Source organism: Portunus trituberculatus, chromosome 18 (assembly GCF_017591435.1).
Source record: "Portunus trituberculatus isolate SZX2019 chromosome 18, ASM1759143v1, whole genome shotgun sequence".
Classification (NCBI taxonomy): Eukaryota; Metazoa; Arthropoda; class Malacostraca; order Decapoda; family Portunidae; genus Portunus; species Portunus trituberculatus.
Window position 1 is genome coordinate 2,330,924 of NC_059272.1, and position 26,362 is coordinate 2,357,285.

At 38.8% G+C, this 26,362-nt stretch overlaps 1 protein-coding gene across 10 annotated transcripts in view; it reads right to left on the reverse strand.

The window, feature by feature from the left end:
- Positions 1-19,575, reverse strand: part of LOC123505426 (acyl-coenzyme A thioesterase 1-like) — a 41,170-nt gene extending 21,595 nt beyond the window's left edge. For 2 of the 10 annotated variants that reach the window (XM_045256682.1, XM_045256681.1), the window contains exon 1: positions 19,492-19,575. In XM_045256682.1, the coding sequence (XP_045112617.1) occupies positions 19,492-19,560 (69 nt within the window). In that variant the 5' untranslated portion in view covers positions 19,561-19,575. Of the gene's footprint in view, positions 1-766; positions 821-18,940; positions 19,456-19,491 lie in introns of those variants that run through there. The other 8 variants (XM_045256690.1, XM_045256689.1, XM_045256688.1 and 5 more) reach the window with 6 other exon arrangements.
- Positions 19,576-26,362: the final 6,787 nt, after the last annotated feature.

The following is a 26,362-nucleotide window of genomic DNA, read 5'->3' on the forward strand; positions in this document are numbered from 1 at the left end:
TTTGTGGGCAACCTCTCAATCACATATAGTGTGAGAACAGGCTATGCATGTTAAACCAAGGACTGGAAGGTTTAGGTTGAGAAAAAGAGCGAGGAATGTGTGTGCCTCCATGCCAGATACTATCACCTCTGTTGTATGTTCAGCACACAGAGACAGGTCTCAAACACAGAAACAGTAATCATTTCAGGTAAAATCAGCATAGTACCTCCTCAGGTCACCCAGAACTGGTAGAGTCCAAATGCCAGAGGCACCTCTGCTTTGGGTGGATCATGATGAGGGATTGGTGAAATAGGAAAAGATACAAAAATGAGATTGTGACTGGAGGAGTCCAATGGAGAAGATAGGATAATAGCATAAGCAGAAGTATTAAAAATTTAACCTGCTCCAAAACCAATACCAGAAAGTTATGTACTGGTTCAGTATACAATTAAGAAGACATTAAGACATTATGTTGCAGTCAATAAGTCAGTGTCAGAAGAGGGGATGTTTAACGTAAATTACTTAAGAAAGAAGGGCACAACAGATATGGTCATACTCGGTTTAGTTTCCCTGACATTCACGACAAAGAGGAAATACCAGAGGATAGGATTATTCAGTCCTTACCAGCTCCTGAAGTGTTAAGATGGTATCTATATTTATAAGAATAACATTTCCCTCTCCAATAATCTAGTTGTTAGGAAAATACACAATGTTCATTTAACCATAATATTATAATAGTAACAGTACTTTTTGTTTCAATACAAAGAACACAAGTAACGAGTCTCACTTTTCCAGTAACATGTATGACAGTTACATTTCCATTCATAGCACAATAATTATTAGGAATAATCCAATCTTATGGCTATAGTAGATTGTTTATCTATTCATATCTTACTGATATGAAGCACTCCTTAACTGATCCACTTACATCACAGAGATTGTGAAATTACAAAAGGCAAAGTCGGAGACGAGGTACCATTGCAGTAATGTTTCTCACGTAACTTTTGAAAACATATATAAAATCTAAATCAAAACAAATAAACAAAACTGAGTGTGGCATGAGGTAGACTGAAGTATTGGTAACATAGCATACAATAACCATTCATGTCTTGCACACTTCTAGTAATATAATTCAGAGAAGTTCAATAAGTTATCTCCAAATGTAGTTTCTCATGATGAAATGGCTCCCTAGTGTAATTAATCTCCATCCACAGGTTTAACATCTCATCAAAGTTACTGCTGTGGAAAATGTCATTCATAGGGAACAATAGTGTTACTTCGGAAGCGTCTGTCCTCCTCACAGGGTTCATGTACTGTAGTGTCATTACCAAGAGACATAACAATCCGTGGAGAAGGATAAGCTGGGCAGAACTTGTGAAGTTTAATTCCTTGTGCAAAAGAACTGGATACAACAGCAGTGAGTCCAACACTGTCTCTGTGCTCTTACTACTTTTCTCACTAACTCTTCCCTGACTCACCCTTCTTTCCTTTAATGATTTGGTCTTTTTTTTTTTTTTTTTTTTTTTATAATATGGTGGTGTCAGAGGTCACCAGAAGCAAATGATATGAACAAGGTGGATAGCGACGAGCTATGGGGAAGGCCTTGTTCCTGATATAAGATGATATCATATTGGAAATAAACATTGTAGAACCAAAAGTTGTTGGGGGACCAGAAATCAGATAACGCATGTATTTTATGAGGTGTAAGAGGCAGAGAAAAGAGAGAGCAGCTGAGAGCCGAGAGGGCGAGAGAAAACGGCAAGACAGAGCTGTCAGACCAAAGAAGGGTCAAAATGGGTGCATTGCTTATCTCAAGACAAATAAGTGTAGCCAGACAGTTGCAATACAGTTAGAGAAAATGTTGGTGTCATGTTTGGATAGAGGGAAAATGGTTATGTGTAGGATGTGAAGGGTGGTGTTTTTATTGGAAGGTTAATTGTAGAGTGTGTTTAGGATGTATCTTATCATTGTGATTTGAGTTGAATAACGTGAATACTGTGAAGAATCTGGAATATTTGAAGAAGTTTGAGTGAAAAGAGAGTTGTTATTATCAATGAGGTTATTTGTGTGTGTAATGAATTTGAGTTCAAGATATAATGTGGCAGAATCTTTTCGTGGTTTTTCGTTGTTGTAGGGTCGTAAGGTGTAAATGTCTGTAAATAATATAATTAAGTAAGGTTTGTAAAAAACTCAGATGGGTTCCCTTAAACCCACAAAAGCAGTCTTGAAAATTATGAACGCAACAAGATTGTGCAAATAAGACATAGTTGCCAGTCCTCTCACAGTCCCAAAAGAGTTAGCCAAAAGACACAGATAAATGTCATGAAACCTTCCTCTTAACCCTTAAAGTACGAGGGATTGATTTACTTTCTGTCTGTTACGCTGAGGAAAAATCACACCTGTCAAAAATGCTAAAAATATTTTTTCCTTACAAAAGCATATTTCTTTGTGTTATTCTGAGTACAACGATGTAGTTTTCAACATGTTATGACCTCTGAGAACAAAGTTATTGCATATAAAAAAATTCATGGCAGAACCCACCGCTAAGAAATACCCCCCAAGCTCTGATAACACCTCCCGAGTGCTCTCTCTCTCTCTCTCTCTCTCTCTCTCTCTCTCTCTTTCGGGCATTTAAATTTGATGTAAAAGTAGAAACTTTTGCACTTTCTTGTCAAGAAAATGCGAACTCAGATATATGAAATAATGTGTAAAACAGGAAAAGAAAAATAAACCACATATTACAAGTATTGTGGATTTGTATAATTGGAATCTGGCAACTCTTATTAGCAATGGGATTCACGTGACTTGGCCGACAAGCACAGTCCTGTAGAGGCAACCAGGGGTGACACACACTAGCACATTGCTCGTGGGGAGTACGTGAGGAGGTTTATGAACGTTGCTGTGAGAGTTGGTCTCTGTCTCCCAGATCACTATCAGAATCACTACTGGAGCCTTCACTTTCTTCTGTCTCAATAAAAAAAACCACTGTCTTCATTTTCATCACTGTCCTCAATGTCATTACCGAGTAACACTGACATAACATCACTCAGAGTACCATTTCCTCCCTCCAGGTCACGGGGGATGCCAGATGTCGCCTCAAAATGGGAAAAGATGACCTATCGTGAGAGAACATATGTCTCAAGGCTCAAGGAGGCGAGCGAGAAAAGATGCCAGATACATCCACTTGCCCCAGGACCAATAGTGAGTGGAAGAGATTGAAACGTTTAGCGTGGAAAAATCATCATTCCCGGAACGATCTCCGCCTCTCCGCATGAGACGTTACAATCGTCCCAAAACGATCACTGTACATTAAGGGTTAAATGAAGTCAAGTCATACGAAGTTGGAAATAAAGAAACAGGCAGGGAGTTCCAGAGTTTACCAGAGAAAGGAATGAATGATTGAGAGCACTGGTTAACTCTTGCATTAGGGAGTTGGACAGAATAGGGGTGAGAGGAAGAAGAAAGCCTTATGCAGCAAGGCCACAGGAGGAGGGAAGGCATGCAGTTAGCAAGATCAGAAGAGCAGTTAGCATGAAAATAGCAGCAGAAGATAGCAAGAGATGCAACACTACAGCAGCGAGAAAGAGGTTAAAGACAGTCAGCCAGTCTACCATGGCAGCAATAGAACGGTCGGAAAGGAAACTTGAGATAAAGTTGCAGAGAGATGGATAGAAACCATAGGAGGATAGTTTTGAGATCAAAGCTTTGTGCCAGATTCTATAAAAAGCTTTTGATATGTTTAACAGAACAGCAAGAGTTTAACCAAAATCTCTAAAAGAGGATGACCAAGACTCAGTAAGGAAATTCAGAAGATCACCAGTAGAGCAACCTTGACAAAAGCCATACTGGCAATCAAATAGAAGATTGTGAAGTGATATATATTTGAGAACCTTCCTATTGAGAATAGATTCAAAAACTTTAGACAAGCATGATGTCAAAGCCATAAGGTGATAGTTTGAGGGATTAGAATGGTCATCCTTCTTAGGAACAGGCTGAATGTAGGCAAACTTCCAACAAGAAAGAAAGATAGAAGTTGATATGCATAGTTAAAAGTTTGGCCATGCAAGGTGCAAGCACGGAAGCACAGAGCAATAGGAGGGACCCCATCAGGCCTATAAGCCTAACAAGGGTTTAGGCCAGAGAGGGCATGGTAAACATCATTACGAAGAATTTTGATCATAGACATGAAATAGTCAGAGGGAGGAAGAGAGGGAGGGACAAACCCAGAATCATCCAAGGTGGAGTTGTTAGCAAAGGTTTGAGAGAAGGGTTCAGCTTTAGAGACAGATGTGATGACAGTGATGCCATCAGAATCAAATAAAGGAGGGAAAGATGAAGAAGTGAAGTTATTGGAGATGTTTTTGGCCAGATGCCATAAGTCATGAAGTCATGGGGAGTTGGAGTTTGAAAGATTTTGACATTTTCTACTTATGAAGGAGTGTTTGGCAAGTTGAAGAACAGACTTGGCATGATTCCAGACAGAAATATAAAGCGCATGAGATTTAGGTGATGGAAGGCTCAAGTATTTTTTGCATGCAACCTCTCTATCAACAGGCTCTGTTAAACCAAGGTTTAGAAGGCTTAGATTGAGAAAAAGAGTGAGGAATGTATGCCTCCATGCCAGATATCATCACCTCTGTTACATATTCAGCATACAAAAATTGATCTCTGACACAGAATCAGTAATCATTCCAGGAAAAATCAGCATAATACCTCCTCAGGTCCCCATAACTGGGAGAGGCAAAATGCCAGAGGCACCTCCACTTTGGGAATACTGAGAAAGATTTGTAGAAATAGGACAAGATACAGAAATGAGATTGTGATCAGAGGAGCCCAAAGAAAATAGGTTAACAGCATAAGCAGGATTAGAGGTAAGGAAAAGGTCAAGAATGTTCGGCGTATCTCCAAGACAGTCAGGAACACAAGAAAGGTGTTGCACCAGTTGCTCTAGGTCATGGAGGATAGCAAAGTTGAAGGCTAATTTGCTAAGATGGTCAGTGAAGGGAGAGGAAAGCCAAAGCTGGTGGTGAACATTGAAATCTCCAAGAATGGAGATCTCCGCAAAAGGATAGAGAGACAGAATGTGCTCCACTTTAGAAGTTAAATAGTCAAAAGAATTTACTATAGTCAGAGGAGTTATGGGAGAGATTGACAGCACAGATAAATTTAGTTAGAGAATGACTATTGATTCAAGAGCATGGGCATGAGAGCAAGTCAAATCGTTGCACACATAGATGCAACATCCAGCTTTGGAGTGAAAATGATGATAGAGAAAGTAGGAGGGAACAGAGAAGGGATTACTGTCAGTTGCCTCAGACAGCTGTGTTTTGGTGAGGGAAAAAAGATGAGGTTTACTGGAGGAGAGGCAGTGTTCTACAGATTGAAAATTAGATCCCAGATGCAAATATTACAGAAATTAAATGAAGAAAAAATTGAGGGAGGTGTGAAAATATATTCATGTCACTACCAAGAGAGCAGTCCAACCTGGGGATATTTATGATTCCCTCCCTACAAGGGGACTCCAAGGCTAGATTTGTAGTCACCATTTTCCTATTTTAACCTCTCCAACACGATAACGCATATTTTGCGTCATCGGGGCACACATGACACATCCAATGATGAGCATATTGCCTCTTACAATGTCAGAATGGCTAATCTTTTGTTTGCCTATTTTGAAGTTGTGGCTCTTATGTTAAGTAACAAAAATGATCAGGAGGTTCTGTAATGTACTAGAATCATCTAGATGTTAAAAGATATTTAATAAAAAGAGGTTTTGAGTCAACATGAGTCAGTATTAAGAAAGAATGTGAGCTAGTAAGAGTATGAAGTAAGTAAAGGAACAGTGAGCTAGAAGATGCTTTAGCCAGTAAGAGCAGTGAGTTATTAGTGAGAAGAGAGGTAAAAGCATAGATAGTGTTCTCTTGCACAAGGAATTAAACTTCAAAAGTTCTGCCCAGAGTATCCTTCTCCACAGATTGTTACCAGTCTGTTGGCGAGAATACTGCAGTACACAGACTCTGTGAGGAGGTCACCCACACATGCTCAGAATAACAGTATTGTGTTCAAACATTTAGTTTCTTTTAAGTCTAAAACTAATTTTCTTCTGTTCAGTCTCATCCTTAAATCGAAAAGCAAGTTTCCAATTTATGGACTGGAGAAATACCACACACATCAATACTCGCATCACAGACAAGTTCATGAGATCCAATACATGTCCACTTGTCGACATTTCCATTAACACTATTAGATTATGTTAAAAGTGTCCATCATCTTAATGAAAGTCTTGGCAGTTTCTGGTAACAGTTCTAAAGGCAATGTAAAAGGAGATGAATGCCTTGGGATTAATCTCATCTAACCAACAAAACTTCTCAGACTTCAACAGTGACCACAGGCTCACTGCAGGCTGTCTGGCACACACTGTTCCATTTTCTTATCTGCTGTGTTACACTATCTATTCATAGTATGGGCAGCACATCTCTGGGAGCCATTCAAAGATTATCATTCTTATGTGTTTTTACTTTAATTTATTTTAATCTTTGATCAGTTTCAATAAAACTTTTCTTACCTTCTCATCAGATGGAGCTTCCCATTATGATTAACTTGGGGTGCACATATATACCATTTGGAATATATTTACCCCATGCAATGCTGATAGCAATTCTTTGTCTAGTTAGGTTAAGTTAGCTTGGTTAGGTTAGGTTAATTAGGTTGTTAGTTTGCTTACATTACAATAGGTTTATTTGGTTAGGTTCAATTAGTGGCAATGCTGTTGATTGAAAATGTTATCAAAGGGAAGTATTGATGGTAAATTATTATGTATAAATACTAAGGTACATTTCAGACACCTGAACTCTTTGAAAATGCAGTTTTTCTAAATTTATTTATCTATTTATATTTATTTATTTATTATTATTATTTTTTTTTTTTGTTATCTAAAATTCTGCCCAAGGTAAAACATCAAATCAAGGAAATCCAGAATAACATATATTCAACATTTATTACCATTAAGGTAAAAGTAAAAGCCACTACATCAAAAGAAAATAAACATATAGACATATGGGTTAATGTCTAGAATTGGTCTTTCTCAGTAACACATAAAATGACAACATATTTTGTTAAAGTACTCAATTTACTTCACATTTATGGAGTTCTTTTTTCTGGCACAAGCCTTTTATTGGCTTGTAGTGATGCTTTGGAAAACTCAGAATTGCTTCACAGAAAATAGTATTCTGCACTCTTCCTCTTCTTGTGGTTGTTTACATTATTAGAGCTCTGTGAGTCCTGTGGGATTTGTGGAGTCTATATCACATGTCACAGATATCCAATGAGAGCCTGCCATGCTGGTACTTAGTTAAATGACATATCAGGACAAAACTAATCACAGACCTTTGACTATAGGACATCCACTGTGAACTCGCCAGGCTAGGAGGTACTTATAGTATTGCATCCATTTCTCTTGAGAGAGAATGAACCATGTCACTTTCAACCAATTGCTAAGCTGCAATGGATGCCCAGTGATCAGACTGTGATTTCAAGCTTTTTTTTTTTTTTTTCATTACTGTTACATGGGAAACACAAGGGACATGTCTGACTGTGTATTTACCTAGTTGTAGTTTTACAGGGCCTGGGCTTTATGCTCGTGTGGCCCCGTCTCCATATCTACACTTATCCAATTTTTCTTTAAAACTATGTACACTCTTTGCTGACACCACTTCCTCACTCAAACTGTTCCAAGTCTCAACACATCTTTACGGGAAACTAAATTTTTTAACATCTCTCAGACATCTTCCCTTCCTCAGTTTCTTACTATGCGATCTTGTGCTTCTAATGTCATATTCTTCTCTAAGGATTAGTTTCTCATTATCCACTTGATCCATTCTGTTAATCAATTTATAAACTTGTATCAGATCCCCTCTCTCCCTTCTCTGTTCCATGGTTGGTAGATCCATAGCTTTTAGTCTTTCCTCATATGTCATCCCTTTAAATTCTGGAACCATTCTTGTAACCATTTTTTGTAGTCTCTCTCTAATTTCCTTATGTGTTTCTTTTTATGGGGGGTCCACACAACTCCTGCATATTCCAATCTAGGTCTTATTTTAGTACTTATCAATTTCTTCATCATTTCTTTGTCCATATAGTGAAATGTTAATCCAATATTTCTTAGCAAATTATACGTCTCTGAAAATTCTATCAATATGGCTTACCGGTTGATTGTTTTCTTCCATTATCACTCCCAAGTCTTTTTCCTTTTTTACTTTTTCTAGTTCTACTCCATCTCCCATCTTATAGATTCCCACTGGTCGTCTTTCACTTTTTCCCATTTCCATGACATGGCTTTTGTCCACATTGAATTCCATCTCCCATTTTTTACTCCATTTCCAGATCTTGTTTAAGTCTTCCTGTAGTATTTCACAATCCTCTTTTTGTTTAATGATTCTGCACAGTTTCGCATCGTCCGCAAACAGATTTATGTAGCTGTTCACTCCCATTGGCATGTCGTTTATATACACAAGAAAAAGTATTGGCGCCAATACTGACCCCTGTGGCACTCCGCTGTCTACTGTTCTCCACTTGGACTTCATATCTTTAACTATCGTCCTTATTTCTCTCCCCCTCAAGTAATTTTTCATCCATCTCAATGTGCTTCCTTTTAAGCCACCCTTCTCCTCTAATTTCCATAATAATATTTCATGTGGCACTTTATCAAACGCCTTTTTTAAATCTAAATAAATACAGTCAATCCATCCCTCTCTCTCTTGTACTTTATCAACTATTCTAGAGTAGAAACTCAATAAATTTGTTACACATGACCGACCTTTTCTAAAACCAAATTGGCTATTTGATAATAATTTGTTGTCTTCAAGAAACTCAATCCATTGTTTCTTTATTACTTTTCACACATCTTGCATATTACACTAGTTAGTGATACCGGTCTGTAATTTAAAGGTTCTTCCTTCCTTCTGCTCTTATATATGGGAACCACCTCAGCTCTTTTCCACTCCACTGGCACTGTTCCATTTTCAATTGAGCATTTTATGATGTATATTGGACTTGCTAGTTCTTCCCTACATTCTTTCAGTATTCTGCCTGAGACTTCATCCGGTCCCATTGCCTTTTCCTCATCTAGTTCCGTCATCAACTTTTTTATTTCAAGCTTGGTTACTTTAATCTCTTTCATATGGACAGTCTCTATTACCCTGTGGTCTTTCAAATTTGGATTCCTTAGTAAAGACCTCATGAAATTTACTATTTAACAGTTCTGCAATACTATTTGGGTCTTCCACCATTCCGTTCTCTCCTTTTAACCTTTCTATTGTTTCTTTTTGTCTTATTTTTCCATTTATGAATCTGTAGAACAATTTTGGTTGTTCCTTACATTTTTCAACAATGTCCTTTTCATAGTTCCTTTCTTCTTCCTTTCTCACCTTAGCATATTCATTTCTTGCTGTTTTGAAGTTTTCCTTATTTTCTGGATTTCTGTTTCTTCTCCACCTTTTCCATGCTCCATCTCTTTTCTCCTTTGCCCTAGCACATCTTGCATTAAACCAATCTTTCTTTCCTTCTTCTTTAGGTCTATATTTCGGGACATATTCCCTGACTCCTGTTTTGTATATTTCCAAAAATAAGTTATATTTCTCTTGAACCGTTTCTGAGTTTTCCATCTCCTCCCAGTTCATGTTTTTAAAATAGCTCTTGAGGTTCTCAATATCAGCCTTTCTGTAATTTAATCGGTCTCCTTTGTATGATTCATCTCTATCTTCCTTTCGTTCTTCTATATCCATTTCTAATATTATATGGTCAATCTTTCCCAATGGGCACTTATATCTTATATCATTGTTAATTTGTATATCCCTTGTAAAAACTAGGTCCAATCTCGCCGGCTCATCGTTTCCTCTGAATCTTGTGTTTTCCTTTTTTTGAAAGAGTTTAAGTCATAGGCAGGTGGAAATACAGACACAGGTAGAGAGTTCCAGAGTTTACCAGTGTAGGGAATGAAGGAGTGAAGATACTGGTTAACTCTTGCATTAGGAAGATGGACAGAATAGGGATGAGAAGAAGTAGAGAGTCTTGTGCAGCGAGGCCGCAGGAGGGGAAGGCATGCAGTTAGCAAGTTCAGAAGAGCAGACAGCATGAAAACAGCGGTAGAAGACAGATAAAGATGCAACATTGCGGCGGTGACTTAAAGAATCAAGACAGTCAGTTAGAGGAGAAGAGTTGATAAGACGAAAAGCTTTAGATTCCACCTTGTTTAGTAAAGCTGTGTGTGGATCCCCCAGACATGAGAGCCATACTCCATACACGGGCGGATAAGGCCCTTGTACAGAGCAAGCAGCTGGGAGGAGAGAAAAATGGACGAAGACGCCATAGGACACCTAACTTCTTGGAAGCTGATTTAGCAAGAGTAGAGATGTGAAATTTCCAGTTTAGATTTTTAGTGAAGGATAGACCGAGTGTGTTTAATGTAGAGGAGAGGGAAGTTGAGTGTTATTGAAGAAGAGAGGATAGTTGTCTGGAAGGTTATGTCGAGTAGATAGTTGTAGAAATTGAGTTTTTGAGGCATTGAACAAAACCAGGTTTTCTCTGCCCCAATCAGAAACAAGTGAAAGATCAGAAGTTAGGCGTCCTATAGCATCTCGCCTTGAGTCATTTAATTGTTGTTGGGTTGGGCGTCTGTTGAACGCTGTTGAATAATGCAGGGTGGTATCATCAGCATAGGAGTGGATAGGGCATTGAGTCAGATTTAGGAGATCATTGATGAATAATAGAAAGAGAGTGGGTGATAGGACAGAACCCTGTGGAACACCACTGTTGATAGTTTTAGGGAAGAACAGTGACCGTCTACTACAGCAGCAATAGAACGATCGGAAAGGAAACTGGAGATGAAGGTACAGAGAGAAGGATAGAATCCGTAGGAGGGTAGTTTAGAAATTAAAGATTTGTGCCAGACTCTATCGAAGGCTTTCGATATGTCAAGGCCGACAGCAAAGGTTTCACCGAAGTCCCTAAAGAGGATGACCAAGATTCAGTTAGGAAAGTAAGAAGATCACCAGTAGATCTGCCTTTACGGAAACCATACTGGCAATCAGAGAGAAGGTTGTGAGCTGATAGATGCCTCATTATCTTCCTATTAAGGATAGACTCAAAGGCTTTAGAAAGGCAGGAAATCAAAGCTATAGGGCGGTAGTTAGAAGGATTGGAGTGGTCACCTTTTTTAGGGACAGGTTGAATGTGAGCAAACTTCCAGCAAGAAGGATAAATAGAAGTAGAGACACAGATGAAAGAGTTTGACCAGGCAGTGAGCGAGTTCGGAAGCACAGTTTTGAGAACAACAGGAGGGACTCCATCCGGACCGTAAGCCTTCCGAGAATCAAGGCCAGAGAGGGCCAGGAAAACGTCTTTATAAAGAATTTTAATTTTAGGGATGAAGTAGTCAGAGGGTGGAGGAGTAGGAGGAATATGCCCAGAATCATCCAAAGTTGAGTTGGTAGCAAAGGTTTGAGCGAAGAGTTCAGCTTTAGAAAAAGAAGAGACAGCTGTAGAGCCATCTGGATGAAGTAAAGGAGGGAAAGACGAAGAAGTAAAGTTGTTAGAGATATTATTGGCTAGATGCCAGAAATCTCGAGAGGAGTTAGAATTGGAAAGACTTTGACATTTTCTATTGATGAACTCTTTGGACCATCAAATTATCTATCATTAGGTTCAGGAATCTATCTCCCCAGGCATCTTCCCCCATACCACTTTCATAATTTTCCCAGTCCACCTCCTTACAGTTGAAATCTCCTAACAATATCACTTTTCTCCTTTCTTTAATGATTCTTGTAAGACTCCTTATTGTGTCAGGAGTCTTACAAGAATCTTTTTTTTTTTATTACTGTTACATGGGAAACACAAGGGACATGTCTGACTGTGTGTGTATCACAAGTTGATTTTGCATCCAAAATTGTGAGTAATATCAAATACCAGACATTTTTGTGAATTCCCTGAAGGGGGTATAGGGTGGCAGCACCATGTTAACTAATTATGGGGGAGTGGCTGCAGTGAGCATTGCTGATATTAGTGAGCAGTATTGCCAATGCTTTGCTACATTTTGTTTATACGATAAAATTAGGTTAGGTTTGGGCTAAGGTTGTGGTCAATAATAGGGGGGAGGGGTCTGGGAGGGCACAGCCCCTCGGCTAGTCTAGAAAGGGGTGTCCATACGGATGCAGAGCTCCCTGGCATGGGAGAGAGGTGTCCCAGTAGGGAGAAGCCTGCTCAGCTAGTCTAGAGTGAATCATTGGCAAACATTTTTAAAAAAATAAGTTTTGGCTTTTTAGTGAAATACTGGCATTTTTTCTATATTTCTTTTATTGCAAACATTGTTATTTTAGCATTCCCCACCCCTCAAGGTCCCCAAGCTTGCTGCTTTTGGGAAGGGAATTTTTTTTTTTTTTTTTTTTTTTTACGGTAAGGCCTATAGCGCCTGTAGGCACACTTGAAGAGTGTATGGGAATTGCTGTTCAGCTTCCGCCCATTAGTGGCACAGGCAATTTTATTTATAGTGGTACCCACCCATATTAGGGCCCATATCACCACCCAAGCTCATCTTGAGAGTAACGAGTACCACAATAAATAAAATTGCTTGCGCCACTAATGGGCGGAAGCTGAACAGCGTGCCTACAGGCGCTATAGGCCTTACCGTAAAAAAAAAAAAAAAAAAAAAAAAAAAAAAAAATGAATTGGTGATGATAGAGAGGAAGGACTTGTTCTATACATTTACCAACACGTATAAGTACGTACATAGTTAACAGGAGCTCAAACTCCCCCACTCCCCCATGGTGCCGCCACTAGGTTCAGTTAGTTTCATTAGGTTGTGTTGAGCGGTGGTGCATCACAGGCACATGTACCCATTGCAAATTGGGTATTATTGCAGTTTCAACCAATACACCACATTCTCACGGTCTACATCACACTTGTACGAGCATTTCTAACCCCATTTTACCCTATCGGAAATTAGTAATAACTTCAGCAGAAGCCTTTAAATGTGCGGTGCTCGGCGAGTTTTCTCTAATTCCAGCAAGCTGCAGCGAGCCACGGAGCTCCATCACACTCGGATATGAGCAGCACACTGACTTGCATTTGTTTATAGCTGGGGTTTGTGGGTAACTGCTGAATAGGATTCTTATTGTGTCTATAGTTCTTTTGTCCAATGACGTGCCACCACCTCTTAACACCACGACCTGCGCCAATGGGAATTTGCTATATGTATTTGAGGCCCTGCGTGCTATAGTATACCCAAGCGCCATCCTGCTCAAATTTGAGATAATGCTATCACACGGTCAATCAGACCATATACTTTCATGTGGACGTGGTGGATGTGAAGAAATACAAGATAATATACGCAAAAAACCCAATAGGAATTTCTTGGGTTTACGTCCTTAGCACTTGGCACACGTATTTTTATGCAGTGCGCAAAGTAAAGTATACACAAGCGCCATTCCCGTGACAATAGACAAAGCAGCCTGCTTTTCGCGCATGCTAAAGTGTACCCATGCGACATAAGCGGCGTGAATAGTCTCGTCCCCAGCCTCTAGTGCAAGCTATAGTATTACTCCCGCTCTCGTCCCGAGCTTGAGTTTTTGCTTACAAGCTTGCCATGCAGCATGTGTTGCTCTTAACATATCAGTGTTTTTAGTGATCATAATTGAGGAAAATATTTTATGGCAATAGCTTAACAAAATCATTATCAAACACTCTACTGACACTCACCATCATTGTACAACATAAAAGAACACGCTAACCTCTGCCAGGTGTAATGGTTCTTGCATAAAATGAAAACTTTTTTGCCAATTCCTCGTCTTTTTTGGTTAATGATGGGGGGGAGGGGGAGTGCATCTTAACAAAAAGTTGATGGAGCAAAGTAGAGATGATAGGCTTTAAGATGATGCAAACCCCATTACCCTAGGTGTAATACTCTTCATGATATCGATCTTTAAAGAAAAAAAACTTTGAGCTCGATTTCTGAGACTTTTTAAAAATGGTGGATGGGTATACTACAGTACGCGCGGCCTCATTTGTAGTCGGGGCACAGCTGGGCAGACAGGTGCACAGATACAACTGTGTGCGCAGTTCAGCCATGGCCACCAGTGACACTAGTTGTAAAGGTTGCGAATTTGATTATTGGGAAATCATCGCTCCTGTGATGCAAGTCAGTGTACAATCGAGAAGAGGACCAGCCAGGACCTTCATCCTTTCGTTAAGGTATTGTGAGGAGGGGTATTGGTAGAGGTATAAGAGAACTGGTGTGGGGGGAGGGAAGCTGCCCCAAAGCAAGGATATGGTAGGTTAGATTTATGTTAGGGTTAGGTTAGTGTTGCAGGGGGATCCGGGGGGTGCAGCCCCCTCAGTTAGGTTAGGTTTATGTTAGGGTTAGGTTAGTGTTGTAGGGGTGTAGGGGGGCTCCGGGGGAGTGCAGCCCCCAGGCTGGGTTAGGTTATGTTAGGTTAGTGTTGTAGGGGAGGTCCGGCGGGGCACAGCACCCCCGGTTAGGTTAGGTTACGTTACGTTAGGGTTTTGTCCTTAGATTTTTTGGATCGCCATATCTCGCCTCTTTTGGCTCCCCCCCAAAACCCCCGATTCCCTACAGTCCCCCAAGCTTGTTGGGGTGGAGTAGGGGGACGGGAGAGGTTACTATGTTAGGTTAGGATAATTTCAGTGAAAAGTACTCATGAATTTTGTGATTTTCCCCTTTTTTCTCTTAAAATGGGTATTTTTCCTTAGAATTTTTTCGGACCCCCAAAATTCCCACATTTTTGCTTTCCCCACCCAAAAAACCCGCTTTCCCAGGAGGTCCCCAAGCTTGTTAGACTTAGGGAAAAAGAAATTTAACATAAGGTGTATTGGCTCAAACTGCAAATTTACCGCAAATTGTTTATAATGCTGACAGCCATTTTAAAAATTTATTAAGCCTGAATTAATTAAGTCGGGTTGGTTAGGTTTGTAATTTAACTTTTTGTTTGTTTGTTTGTTTATTGTCATATTACACATACACATACAAAACAGTTACAATTAGGCAACTGCCCAAACACGTCGATAATATGACAAAGAGGACTAGATACCCGAAGGTATATGTGTCCTAATATACTCTTACTGAGATTGTAAATAATCTCAGAACAGACTCAAAACAGACAGGGGGGAAGAAACGGAAAAGAAACATATTGGTATTAATGAATGAATAAATAATTAATAATAATGATAATAATAGTGAATAATAGTAACAATTACAATGATAATAATAATAATAATAATAATAGTATATAATAATAATAACAAAAGAAGTGATAATAATAATAATAATAATAATAATAATAATAATAAAGTTAATGATAAAGGTAATAAGAATAGTAATAATAATAATAATAATTGCAATAATACAGAATAATACTAATGATGATAATAAGGAAAAATACTAGATATAGTAATAACTATAACAACAACAATCCAGATTGTATTTGACTAAGAATCACTGTTATATCTGTCCAATAGAAAAGTCTTAAGTTTATGCTTGAAAGTTGATAATTTACAATCATAAGGGATAGATTTGGACACATGGTTCCATATAATTGCTCCTTTATATCTGAAAGTATTTTGAAATAAAGTTGTTCTACATTGTGGTACATGTATTTCTTGGTTATGCCTTGTTGAATGAGAATGAACCTGTGTGTTTCTAATAATCATATCATTAAATATTAAGGGTAAACTGTTGTTACTAAATTTATACATTAATTTACTTATAGCAAATACATAAATCTTTTCAAGGGGTAATATTTGGTGAGATAAGAATAATGGTTTGGTGTGCTCTCTGTAACTAGCAGAAGCAATAATTCTGATGGCTTTTTTTTGCAACTTAAAGACAGTATCAAAGTGACATCTGCTAACTGTTCCCCATACTTCAATTCCATATAACAAATAGGGATAGATAAAACTATTATAGATTGTGACAAGTGTTGATTTATCTAAAAGTTTCTTTACTTTTGTAAGTATTCCTACACCTTTAGCAATTTTGTTTTTTACTAATTTAGTATGTTCAGACCAAGACAATGTGGAGTCGACTATAACACCTAAGAATTTTATGGAATTAACCCTTTCAATTACTTTATTGTTTAGGTTTACATTATGATTTAATGAAAATTTTCTACCCTTAGTATGGAATATAATGTATTTGGTTTTATCTATGTTTAGTGACAGTTTATTTGCATTTATCCAATCCATTATTCTTAGCATTTCCCTATTTATTTTAATGATCATATCATTAATGTGGTTACCCTCTAAGAAAATGTTGGTATCGTCGGCAAAAAGTATAGGGGTGAGCGAGGTTGAAACATTGGCAATGTCGTTTACATACAGTAGAAACAATAGGGGGCCTAATATTGATCCCTGGGGTACACCACAGGTAACACTAATGGTAGAGGAGCTAACATCATTATATGAAACATATTGAGATCTACTAGTGAGGTAGCTTGCAATCCAGTCGTGAGCAACTCCCTGATTCCAATTTTATACATTTTCTTTAACAAAATTGCATGATTAATGGTATCAAAGGCTTTGCTAAAGTCTAAGAAGATCCCTAACATGTATTTACCATTTTCTAACGCATTAACAATTTTATCAACTAATGTAATTAATGATAAGTTAGTGCCATACCCCTTTCTAAAGCCAAACTGATATTTATACAAGATGTTATGCTTACTAATAAAAGAATACAATCTACAGTGATACAGTCGCTCAAAGATCTTGGAGAATGCAGATAAGACAGAGATTGGTCTATAGTTAGACATGAGTTCACAGTTTTTACCTTTGTATATTGGTATGACTTTAGCTAATTTCAATTCTTTAGGAAAAACACCTTGCCTGAATGATAGGTTTACAATATGTAATAAGGGTTGGCATATATATATGCGAGTCTCCTTTAGAATCTTTGTGGTTATGCCATCCCAGCCTGGGCTTTTATTCTGAAGGTTCATAATGACTTTTGAAATTTCATCAGCATTAGAGGGAGATAAATAGAGAGAAGCCATGGTATCATTTGGCATATATGATTCATAACTGTTATTACTCGGAGGAATAATTTCATTCAACTTAGATCCAATATTAGCAAAATAGTTATTAAAAGTGTTTGCAATGGCTTCGTTTCCAGTTAACTCCACTCCATCTACTACAAATTTATTAGGTTTGATGTTTGGCGGCTTATTTCTATTTATTATGCCTTTAAGAATTTTCCATGATTTCCTAATGTTGCTGGTGCTTTCTTTGAATAATTTATCATAATGATTTCTTTCGGCAGCTCTAAGTAACCTTTGCAGGTTTCTTTTATAATCCTTGTACTTATTAATGTTATATACTGAGGGTCTCTTGAGGAATTAACATATAATTTATTTTTAGTCTTGATAGAATTTTTCAAACCAGTTGTTAACCAGGGCTTTCTATTTCTATAGTTATTTTTAAATGATGTAATTGGGAAACATTTGTTAAAGCATTCTAGATATATATGATAAAATTTAGAAAAGGCTTCTTGACAGTCATTTACCAGTGTTACTTCATGCCAATCAATTTCTTGTAGCATATTTTTAAATTTTATAATATTGGCTTGACAAAAATTCCTACTTTTTTTAGCTCTAACTTGACCTACATTAACACTCTCGGTCAAGTTAAGGCTAAAATTGGAAAATGGTCAGAAATATCATTATATAAGATTCCATTAAGGAGAGTCACATTATACACATCATTACAAAATATATTATCAATCAATGTAGAGGAGTTTTGGGTAATTCTGGTGGCTTTGTTTATCAATGGCATATAATAATGAGAGAAGAGCGTTTCTATAAAATCGGCTGTTGGTTTGTGACAATCAGCGTTTAGTAAATTTAGATTAAAGTCACCCATTAAATACACAGTTTTATTTTCATGGTCGTCAAGTTTCTCTAGCAAACTGTTCAAGTGAGAGAAAAAATGTTCCAAGTCAGTTCTGGGTGGGCGATAAATTACACCCACTATAACATTTTTCTTGTTGTTTACACATTGTTTATCTAGTTCGATAAATACAGACTCAAAATGCTCATCATTTATATCAAGATCATTTCTCTCGATATATTTCAAATCATCTCTTATATACAGAGAAACTCCACCACCATTACGATTAATTCTGTATTTTTCTACCAGATCATATCCTTCCAAATTATATAAACCCGAGGTATGGTTACTTATCCAGGTTTCGGACAACCCTATAATAGAAAATCTGAGATCAATATTATTAAGATAGCAATTTAATTCTTGAATGTGTCTTGGAACACTTCGAATATTCATATGGTACATAGAAAATGCATTATGATTTACTTTATTGTTTAAGACTACATTGTTGAGTTGAGTTTCTGTAATATAATTACTAACAAAATTTTGTTGTCTTAATAATTGTAGGTAATTTAAATCAGGATCAATATTGCTTAAAGTAGTTCTTCCACCCAGCTGATTTGACGTCGCAAAAAATGAGAAATATATGGTATATCATTTTGTTTTTTTACGCAGGGGTTCCTTGAGACGTCATGTATTTTAAGGTTATGCAAGGGTAAAAAGATTGAGAAACGCTGCCTTATTCGTTACCATATTTCTCTCTCTCTCTCTCTCCTTATTCGTTTTCATCTCTCTCTCTCTCTCTCTCTCTCTCAGACCAATAGCGTGGCCATATATATTTGACGTCAAATCAGCTGGGAGGAGCTGTGAAATGGGAGCCGGGTATCGAGGCGAGCGCGCGGGACGGTTTCTCAGGGACAGTGCCAAATAAACAATACCAATAAATTGTAGCATTCCAAAAACAATCAGAAAAAAGTTGTCAGGATCAGACTAATGAAAGTAAAAACTTAAAAATGTAGGATGGGTACAAGAGGAGTGGGGTGTTTGGTTTGTGCATTCATGGGTGGACACTCACTACTAGGCGACTGAGACAAGGCCGTCCCTGAGCAATGTTGCGCCACATCCCTGCCTATTGTGCCGTGCAGAGTAGGTTCACAAAAAGTCCACGATTGTCTTCTTGGTGATTTGTTGGGGCCGTGCAGGCTGGGCGTCACAGCCTCTAGTACCCCAAAAGTGTAGTATGCTGTGATTGTATTTTCAAATTATATGCGGTGGAGGTGATTAGTTACCATGTTCAAAACGCGCAGCAAAGTTACTAGAAACGTGCTATTTTTTCAGCAAAACGTGCTACATAATAAAAAATTGTGTGTGGTGTTCGTCGTACCTTTACGATATTAGAAATAAGTAAATAAATGATTTTTTTTTTAAATACTGAAAAAATCGGCAAGCTAAATTTTCAGAATCCAGATTACTGGGAACATCCGGCAAATACACTTCGCTAGTGTCTATGCTTCAAGCGATGTACGTATAGGTCCTATAGGAGGCGGCAAACATGTACGGTGTGGTATGAAGAAGTGTCCCACCAAAGACTATAGATAAAACAAGACTGGAAAGATTGCCATTCACCATAAGAAATTCGTGTCGCCAGTAAAAATGCCAGATACCGCTAGAATAGTGGATAACAGCGCTATCCATTGAGTGAACCGCAAACTAACGCCTCGGTAAACAAACAGCGCCACGATTTGAATAATCGCTTTAAGTTCCTTCCTCCACACACACACACACACTCACACACACACACACACACACAGTGGTTAGAGCGCTGGCTTCACAAGCCAGATGACCGGGGTTCGATTCCCCGGCCGGGTGGAGATATTTGGGTGTGTCTCTTTTCACGTGTAGCCCCTGTTCACCTAGCAGTGAGTAGGTACGGGATGTAAATCGAGGAGTTGTGACCTTGTTGTCCCGGTGTGTGGTGTGTGCCTGGTCTCAGGCCTATCCCAAGATCGGAAATAATGAGCTCTGAGCTCGTTCCGTAGGGTAACGTCTGGCTGTCTCGTCAGAGACTGCAGCAGATCAAACAGTGAATTACACACACACACACACACTATCAATAATGTACTCTAGTACAGTACATATTTACTTCATCTACCTGTGACCCCGTTCTAGCTCCCTTGTATCCAACTTGAGTTATATCATAGAGATATATGTATATTGTACATGTGCGATAACTATTTATAATTAGGGAGGCCACACACACACACACACACACACACACACACACACACACCCGGTAGCTCAGTGGTTAGAGCACTGGCTTCACAAGCTAGAGGACCGGGGTTCGATTCCCCGGCCGGATGGAGATATTTGGGTGTGTCTCTTTTCACGTGTAGCCCCTGTTCACCTAGCAGTGAGTAGGTACGGGATGTAAATCGAGGAGTTGTGACCTTGTTGTCTCGGTGTGTGGTGTGTGCCTGGTCTCAGGCCTATCCGAAGATCGGAAATAATGAGCTCTGAGCTCGTTCCGTAGGGTAACGTCTGGCTGTCTCGTCAGAGACTGCAGCAGATCAAACAGTGAAACACGGCGAGGCAAATGGGCAAGCCTCTTAATGTGTGGCCCCTGTTCACCTAGCAGTAAATAGGTACGGGATGTAACTCGAGGGGTTGTGGCCTCGCTTTCCCGGTGTGTGGAGTGTGTTGTGGTCTCAGTCCTACCCCGAAGATCGGTCTATGAGCTCTGAGCTCGCTCCGTAATGGGGAAGACTGGCTGGGTGACCAGCAGGCGACCGATGTGAAAAAAATTACACATAATGAGCTCTCAGATCGCACCGTAATGGGCAACGTCTGGCTGTCTCGTCAGAGACTGCAGCAGATCAAACAGTGAACACACACACACACACGTGTGTGTGTTGCCTCACTAATTATAAATAGTTATCGCACATGTACAATATACATCTATCTCTATGATATACTTACAACTCAAGTTGGATACAAGGGAGCTTGAACGGGGTCACAGGTGGATGAAGTAAATATGTACTGTACTAGAGTACATTATTGGTAGTGTGTGTGTGTGTGTGTGTGTGTGTGTTTATTTACCTATAGTTGTGCTGTAGAGCATGGCACATTATCCTGTCTCCATATCTATAGCTATGCATCTAGCTTGTCTTTAAATATGTGTATGGTGGCTGCAGTAACCACCCTTTCACTTATTTCACTTAAGCTATTCCAGATGTCCACTGTTAGTAATAATAATAATAATAATAATATACGGTTTATTACTTTGGCAATGTAAAAAATTACACTGAAAATGTACAGGGGGGGGGGACACTAAGACAATGAACTGAAATTTTTAACCTAACTATGGATATAACTTAACCTAGAATTCACTTATTAATTTACTTATTTATTTAAGGCTCGCACAATAGTGGGCACCGCGCTCAGTCGATACCGATCAGTGCGCGGTGCTCTTAAGGGCGCCACGCGATTCTGGTCGGGTGGCGCGAGCAGGGGGAGGCACGTCGGGGGGTAGCAGGTGGCGGAGACGTGGATGACGCAGCAGTCCTTCCCCAAATTTTTCCAATGCTTCCTGGTGTCTTGTGGCCAGCCTCGGCAGACTCAGGCAGGTCAGGGCGTCCTCGTAGGACCTGTAGGCAGGCCCAAGGATGACCCTGAACGCCCTCCTCTGAACCCTCTCCAGCTGTTGTCGTTGTGTGAGGTTCAGGAGGAGGACCACGCTGGGGCGGCGTACATGAGCTTAGGGAGTATAAAGGTGAGGTACACTCCCCTCAGCTCATCTGCCAGTGCTCCCAGGGACCTGAGTCGGCGCAGTAAATAGATTTTGTATGAGGCTGACCTGATGATGTTGGAAACATGCTGCTTCCATGATAATTGATCATCCACCAAGACACCTAGAAGCTTGGTGCTGCGGACCACCTGGAGGGAGTGAGGGCCCACAGATAGCTGGGAGGGGACTGCTGCTGTGGAGGTACAAATGTGCATCACCACGGTCTTGGTGTGGTTGATGGTCATTTTGTTGTCCTCCGTCCACGTCTGTAGTTGGTTTAGAGTGGACTGCAGTGCTGAGAAGTCTGGGTTGGTGTTGTTTACGGGTACGCCCACGGTGCAGTCGTCCACATACTTCCAGCGGTGGGGGGTGTGGACGAGAGCATCATTGATGAGGATGAGGAAGCACAGTGGACCCATCTTGGTCCCCTGAGGGACCCCGCATGTGAGCTGTTGGAAAGAGGAGACAGAGCCCTGATAACGAACGGCCTGACGCCTTCCCGTGAGGAAGTCTGCCAGCCACGCTATCAGGTAGGGAGAGAGACCCAGAGTGATGGCTTTATTTATCACAACAGTGTGATCAACAAGATCAAAGGCCTTTCTGAAGTCCACAAAAGCAATAGCTAGAGAAGTGTTTCGTTTGTCCAGGTGGCTGTGAACGAATTCCAGGAAGCTGACAAGGTAGTGAGATGTGGAGGTGGATTTAATATTGCCAAATTGTTGTGTGTCAATAGAGTTACAAATTTTGTTATAGGCCCAGTCGAACACAAAATCTTCACAGATAAGGCTGAGTATAGGGGTGATGGCGACTGGTCTTAGATCATTCAGTGACTGTGGATTAGAAATTTTGGGGAGGGGGGTGACGTAAGATGTCTTCCAGTCATCGGGGCAGGAATGTTGAGAAAGGGAGGCGTTGATGATAGAGCAAAGGGGTGTGGCAAGTTCTGGGGCAAATTCTCTGTAAATTTTGATGGGGAGGTCAGTGGGAGTGGTGGATCTGTTTGGTTTAAATTTAAGAAGCTTCCTGTAAACATCAACCTCCTGGACAGGGGGTGGAGGGGAGGAGGCAGGGAGGTAGGCTGGGAGAGTAGTAGAGTGAAGGGGAGGGAGTGTCTGACAGATCGCAGCGATCTGTGTGTGTGTGTGTGTGTGTGTGTGTGTGTGTACTTTTTCTATTTATAATGTACTTTGGTAAATTACATGTCACCTACTTAGTTAAATATTTTCAAATTGGTTCAAATAAGCCAAATTACAGATTATATATATATATATATATATATATATATATATATATATATATATATATATATATATATATATATATATATACATACATACAAACTCCATTAATTCAGCTCTTAATACTCTCAAAAGGCCAGAAATCCATATTTTTAAGGCAAAAAAAAAAAATAAATAAATAAATAAATTAAATTAAATTAAAATCAGGAAAAAAATAATTAAAGTTTCACGGAATATGTTTTTTGCAGTTGAATTCTTTATTTTCTTTCATTTATATGGAAATACAGAACAGTGTTTGATATGCATAATTTATGTACTGAATAAAACAGTATGCTGAAAATATGTAATATTCCTGTGTTTTGTAACTGTTGTGTTTGGTGTTTTTTGTTGGCGTTGGGTACGGCACAGTAAGAAAGTAATATGCGTATGTACTGTACCTGTTTGGTGCTCTACACATGGATTACTTCTGCATGTTAATGGTAAATACAAACACAATGTTTGTGTAAATCATATTTTTTATTTATTTGCCAATTTTGAGAGCAATGATTTTATTTTATTATTTTTTTTCAAGTGTTATCCAGAAATCTGGAATTCTCATGAAAGGAAAAACACATATCTAAGCAAGTTTAATAAGTTCATTGGAAATTATAAACAAACAATTACCGAAACAACAGGCCTAGATTTTAGAATGGAAGCTATGTTACAAATATAGCAGAAGCAGGCAAGCATAAGCAAACAAATATAACGCAGGTTTATACTGATTTGTACAGGTCTCAACCAAATCAAGTATACTACGATCCACATGTTAAACACCAGTACTTACCTGTCATGATCTTTAGGAAAGCGATAGAAGACCAAGACGTGTGGTGGGTGCCCTTTGTCCTGCGACAAAATTAACACATGGATGCCCCACTCTAGTGTTCATTTTTGCGGATTTCTTGAGAACATGCGGCGTGTAACCTGTCACTGCTGTGGGCTTACTTGTTTGAGTGTTGACATATGTAAACATGCAGACGAATCAACGGTGCTGATCTTGATCTTAAGCTGCAACAGCAGCACCATCGCGTGAGTGAACCGCAAACAAGAAGAATTACCAGTTTGCCTAGGCTACATGGTAAAGTGATGCTTTCCAGTCTTGTTTATTTATATAGTCTTTGGTTTGAGTGTTGACACATGTAAACATGCAGACGGATCAACGGTGCTGATCTTGATCTTAAGCTGCAACAGCAGCGCCATCGCGTGAGTGAACCGCAAACAAGAAGTTGCCAGTTTGCCTAGGCTACACGGTAAATTGATGCTTTCCAGTCTTGTTTATTTATATAGTCTTTGGTCCCACCATGACGAGATGGGAAGTAAAGACCTGCCCTGCCAGACGCACGAATCATTCGCTCCACGGAGCGACGTGGACGCTTTAGGTGCGCCCAACACCAACACCAAAAACACAAACACAAACACCAACACCACCATCACCATTACCAACACCAACACCAACATCAACAACAATAATATGATGATAATAATAATAATAATAATAATAATAATAATAATAATAATAATAATAATAATGATGATAACAATAATAATAATTATAATAATAACAATAATGATAATAATGATAATAATAATAATAATAATAATAATAATAATAATAATAATAATGATAATAATAGCTGTAGTAGTAGTAGTAGTAGTAGTAGTAGTAGTAACGACAGATAATAAAGAACAGCAGCAACACCAAGGTGAGCAATACTGATGATAACTTTTAAAAGAATCAATAATACTAATATAAACCTTTTATCATTATCATTCATGCTAATATCAATTCTACTTAACTAACTCTTAATAACAGTTCCATCATTAACGTTGCCTTTATTATAATAATAATAATAATAATAATAATAATAATAATAATAATAAATACTTTATTTAGTCAATTTGTAAATCTATTGCTTGTCTAAAGTTTTTTTAAAATTTATTCTCAATATGAAGATTCTTAAACATCTGTCACTTCAAAATCTTTAATCTGATCACCAGTATGACTTCCGTCAAGGTCGCTCAAATAGTAATCTTCTAGCATTCCTCTGAACTGATCTTGGTCATCCTCTTTTAGAGATTTCGGTGAAACTTTTGCTGTCGCGTTAGACATATGAAAAGCTTTTGATAGAGTCTGGCACAAAACTTTGATTTAAAAACTGCCCTTCTACGGTTTCTATCCTTCTCTCTGCAACTTTATCGCAAGCTTCCTTTCCGATCGTTCTATTGTAGCCATGGTAGACAGCTACTGTTTTTCTCCTAAATATATTAATAGTGGTGTTGCTCAGGGTTCTGTCCTGTCACCCACTCTCTTTCTATCCCGACGTCGGAAAGTGCTGAAAAGCTCCCAGATTCGGCAGATAACTTAATTTAGCACATTCAACTCGGTATGCTGGAAGAAAAAAATTTACATCATATATGTGCTATCAAACTAAGTAATAAATTATAAGGAACATCTCTAATCAGCTTCACCAAGCACAGAGAACGTATTATGGCAAAAACAGCCAAAAATACTTGGTTCATGGTCTCAATTTTGGCACACTTCATCACCTTGACTGAATTACATTATTTTCAGTAAGCAAGCACATTTCATTGGTTCAAGTTAATTAATTAGCAATTAAATCCAGAAAATGTGATGAATATCAAATAAACACGATGTTTTGATGCAAAATCCTTGTATGATTTCAGTGAAAGATTGTCCGTTCCGTATGTAAACAGCAGCAACACCAAGGTGAGCAATACTGATGATAACTTTTAAAAGAATCAATAATACTAATATAAACCTTTTATCATTATCATTCATGCTAATATCAATTCTACTTAACTAACTCTTAATAACAGTTCCATCATTAACGTTGCCTTTAACTTTATTTAGTCAATTTGTAAATCTATTGCAGGTTTCTACCTGCTCTGCACCGGTTATAGGCAAACAGTTCAGGGTCTGGATGCGATGCTGACGGTCCTTTGCACCAATCTATGAAGTGCTTTGAGCAGATAGCATGGTCCTTGGTAGCTCTCCACGTTGGGCCTCGTTTACATCGTGTCTCCCATAATTTTCTTCGAGCCGCGTCTTTCTTTCTGGGAAACACAGTCCATCCTTTCACGTCTTGTTTTTTTTTGTTTTGTTTTTATAGAATTGCAGTCAATTACAGCAACTGTATAAACCGGCATTCTGTTCCAGCTCTAAGAACACTCCACACTAGGGTGACCAGATTTCTGAGACAAATTCCGGGGACATTTTCAGTTCAGGGAGGTAAAAATATGTAGTGTTTTTGCACTGGAAAAACTAAAACGGGGACACTATCTGTACCATTTCTAAACCAGCAATCAAAAGTTTCTCTTGCTTATTTACCCAAGTTGCAGAGAAAAAAAAAATCTCTACCTGATGAAATATCTGAGATCATGAACACCCATTAGCTGTTAAAATGTGTCCACTATACAC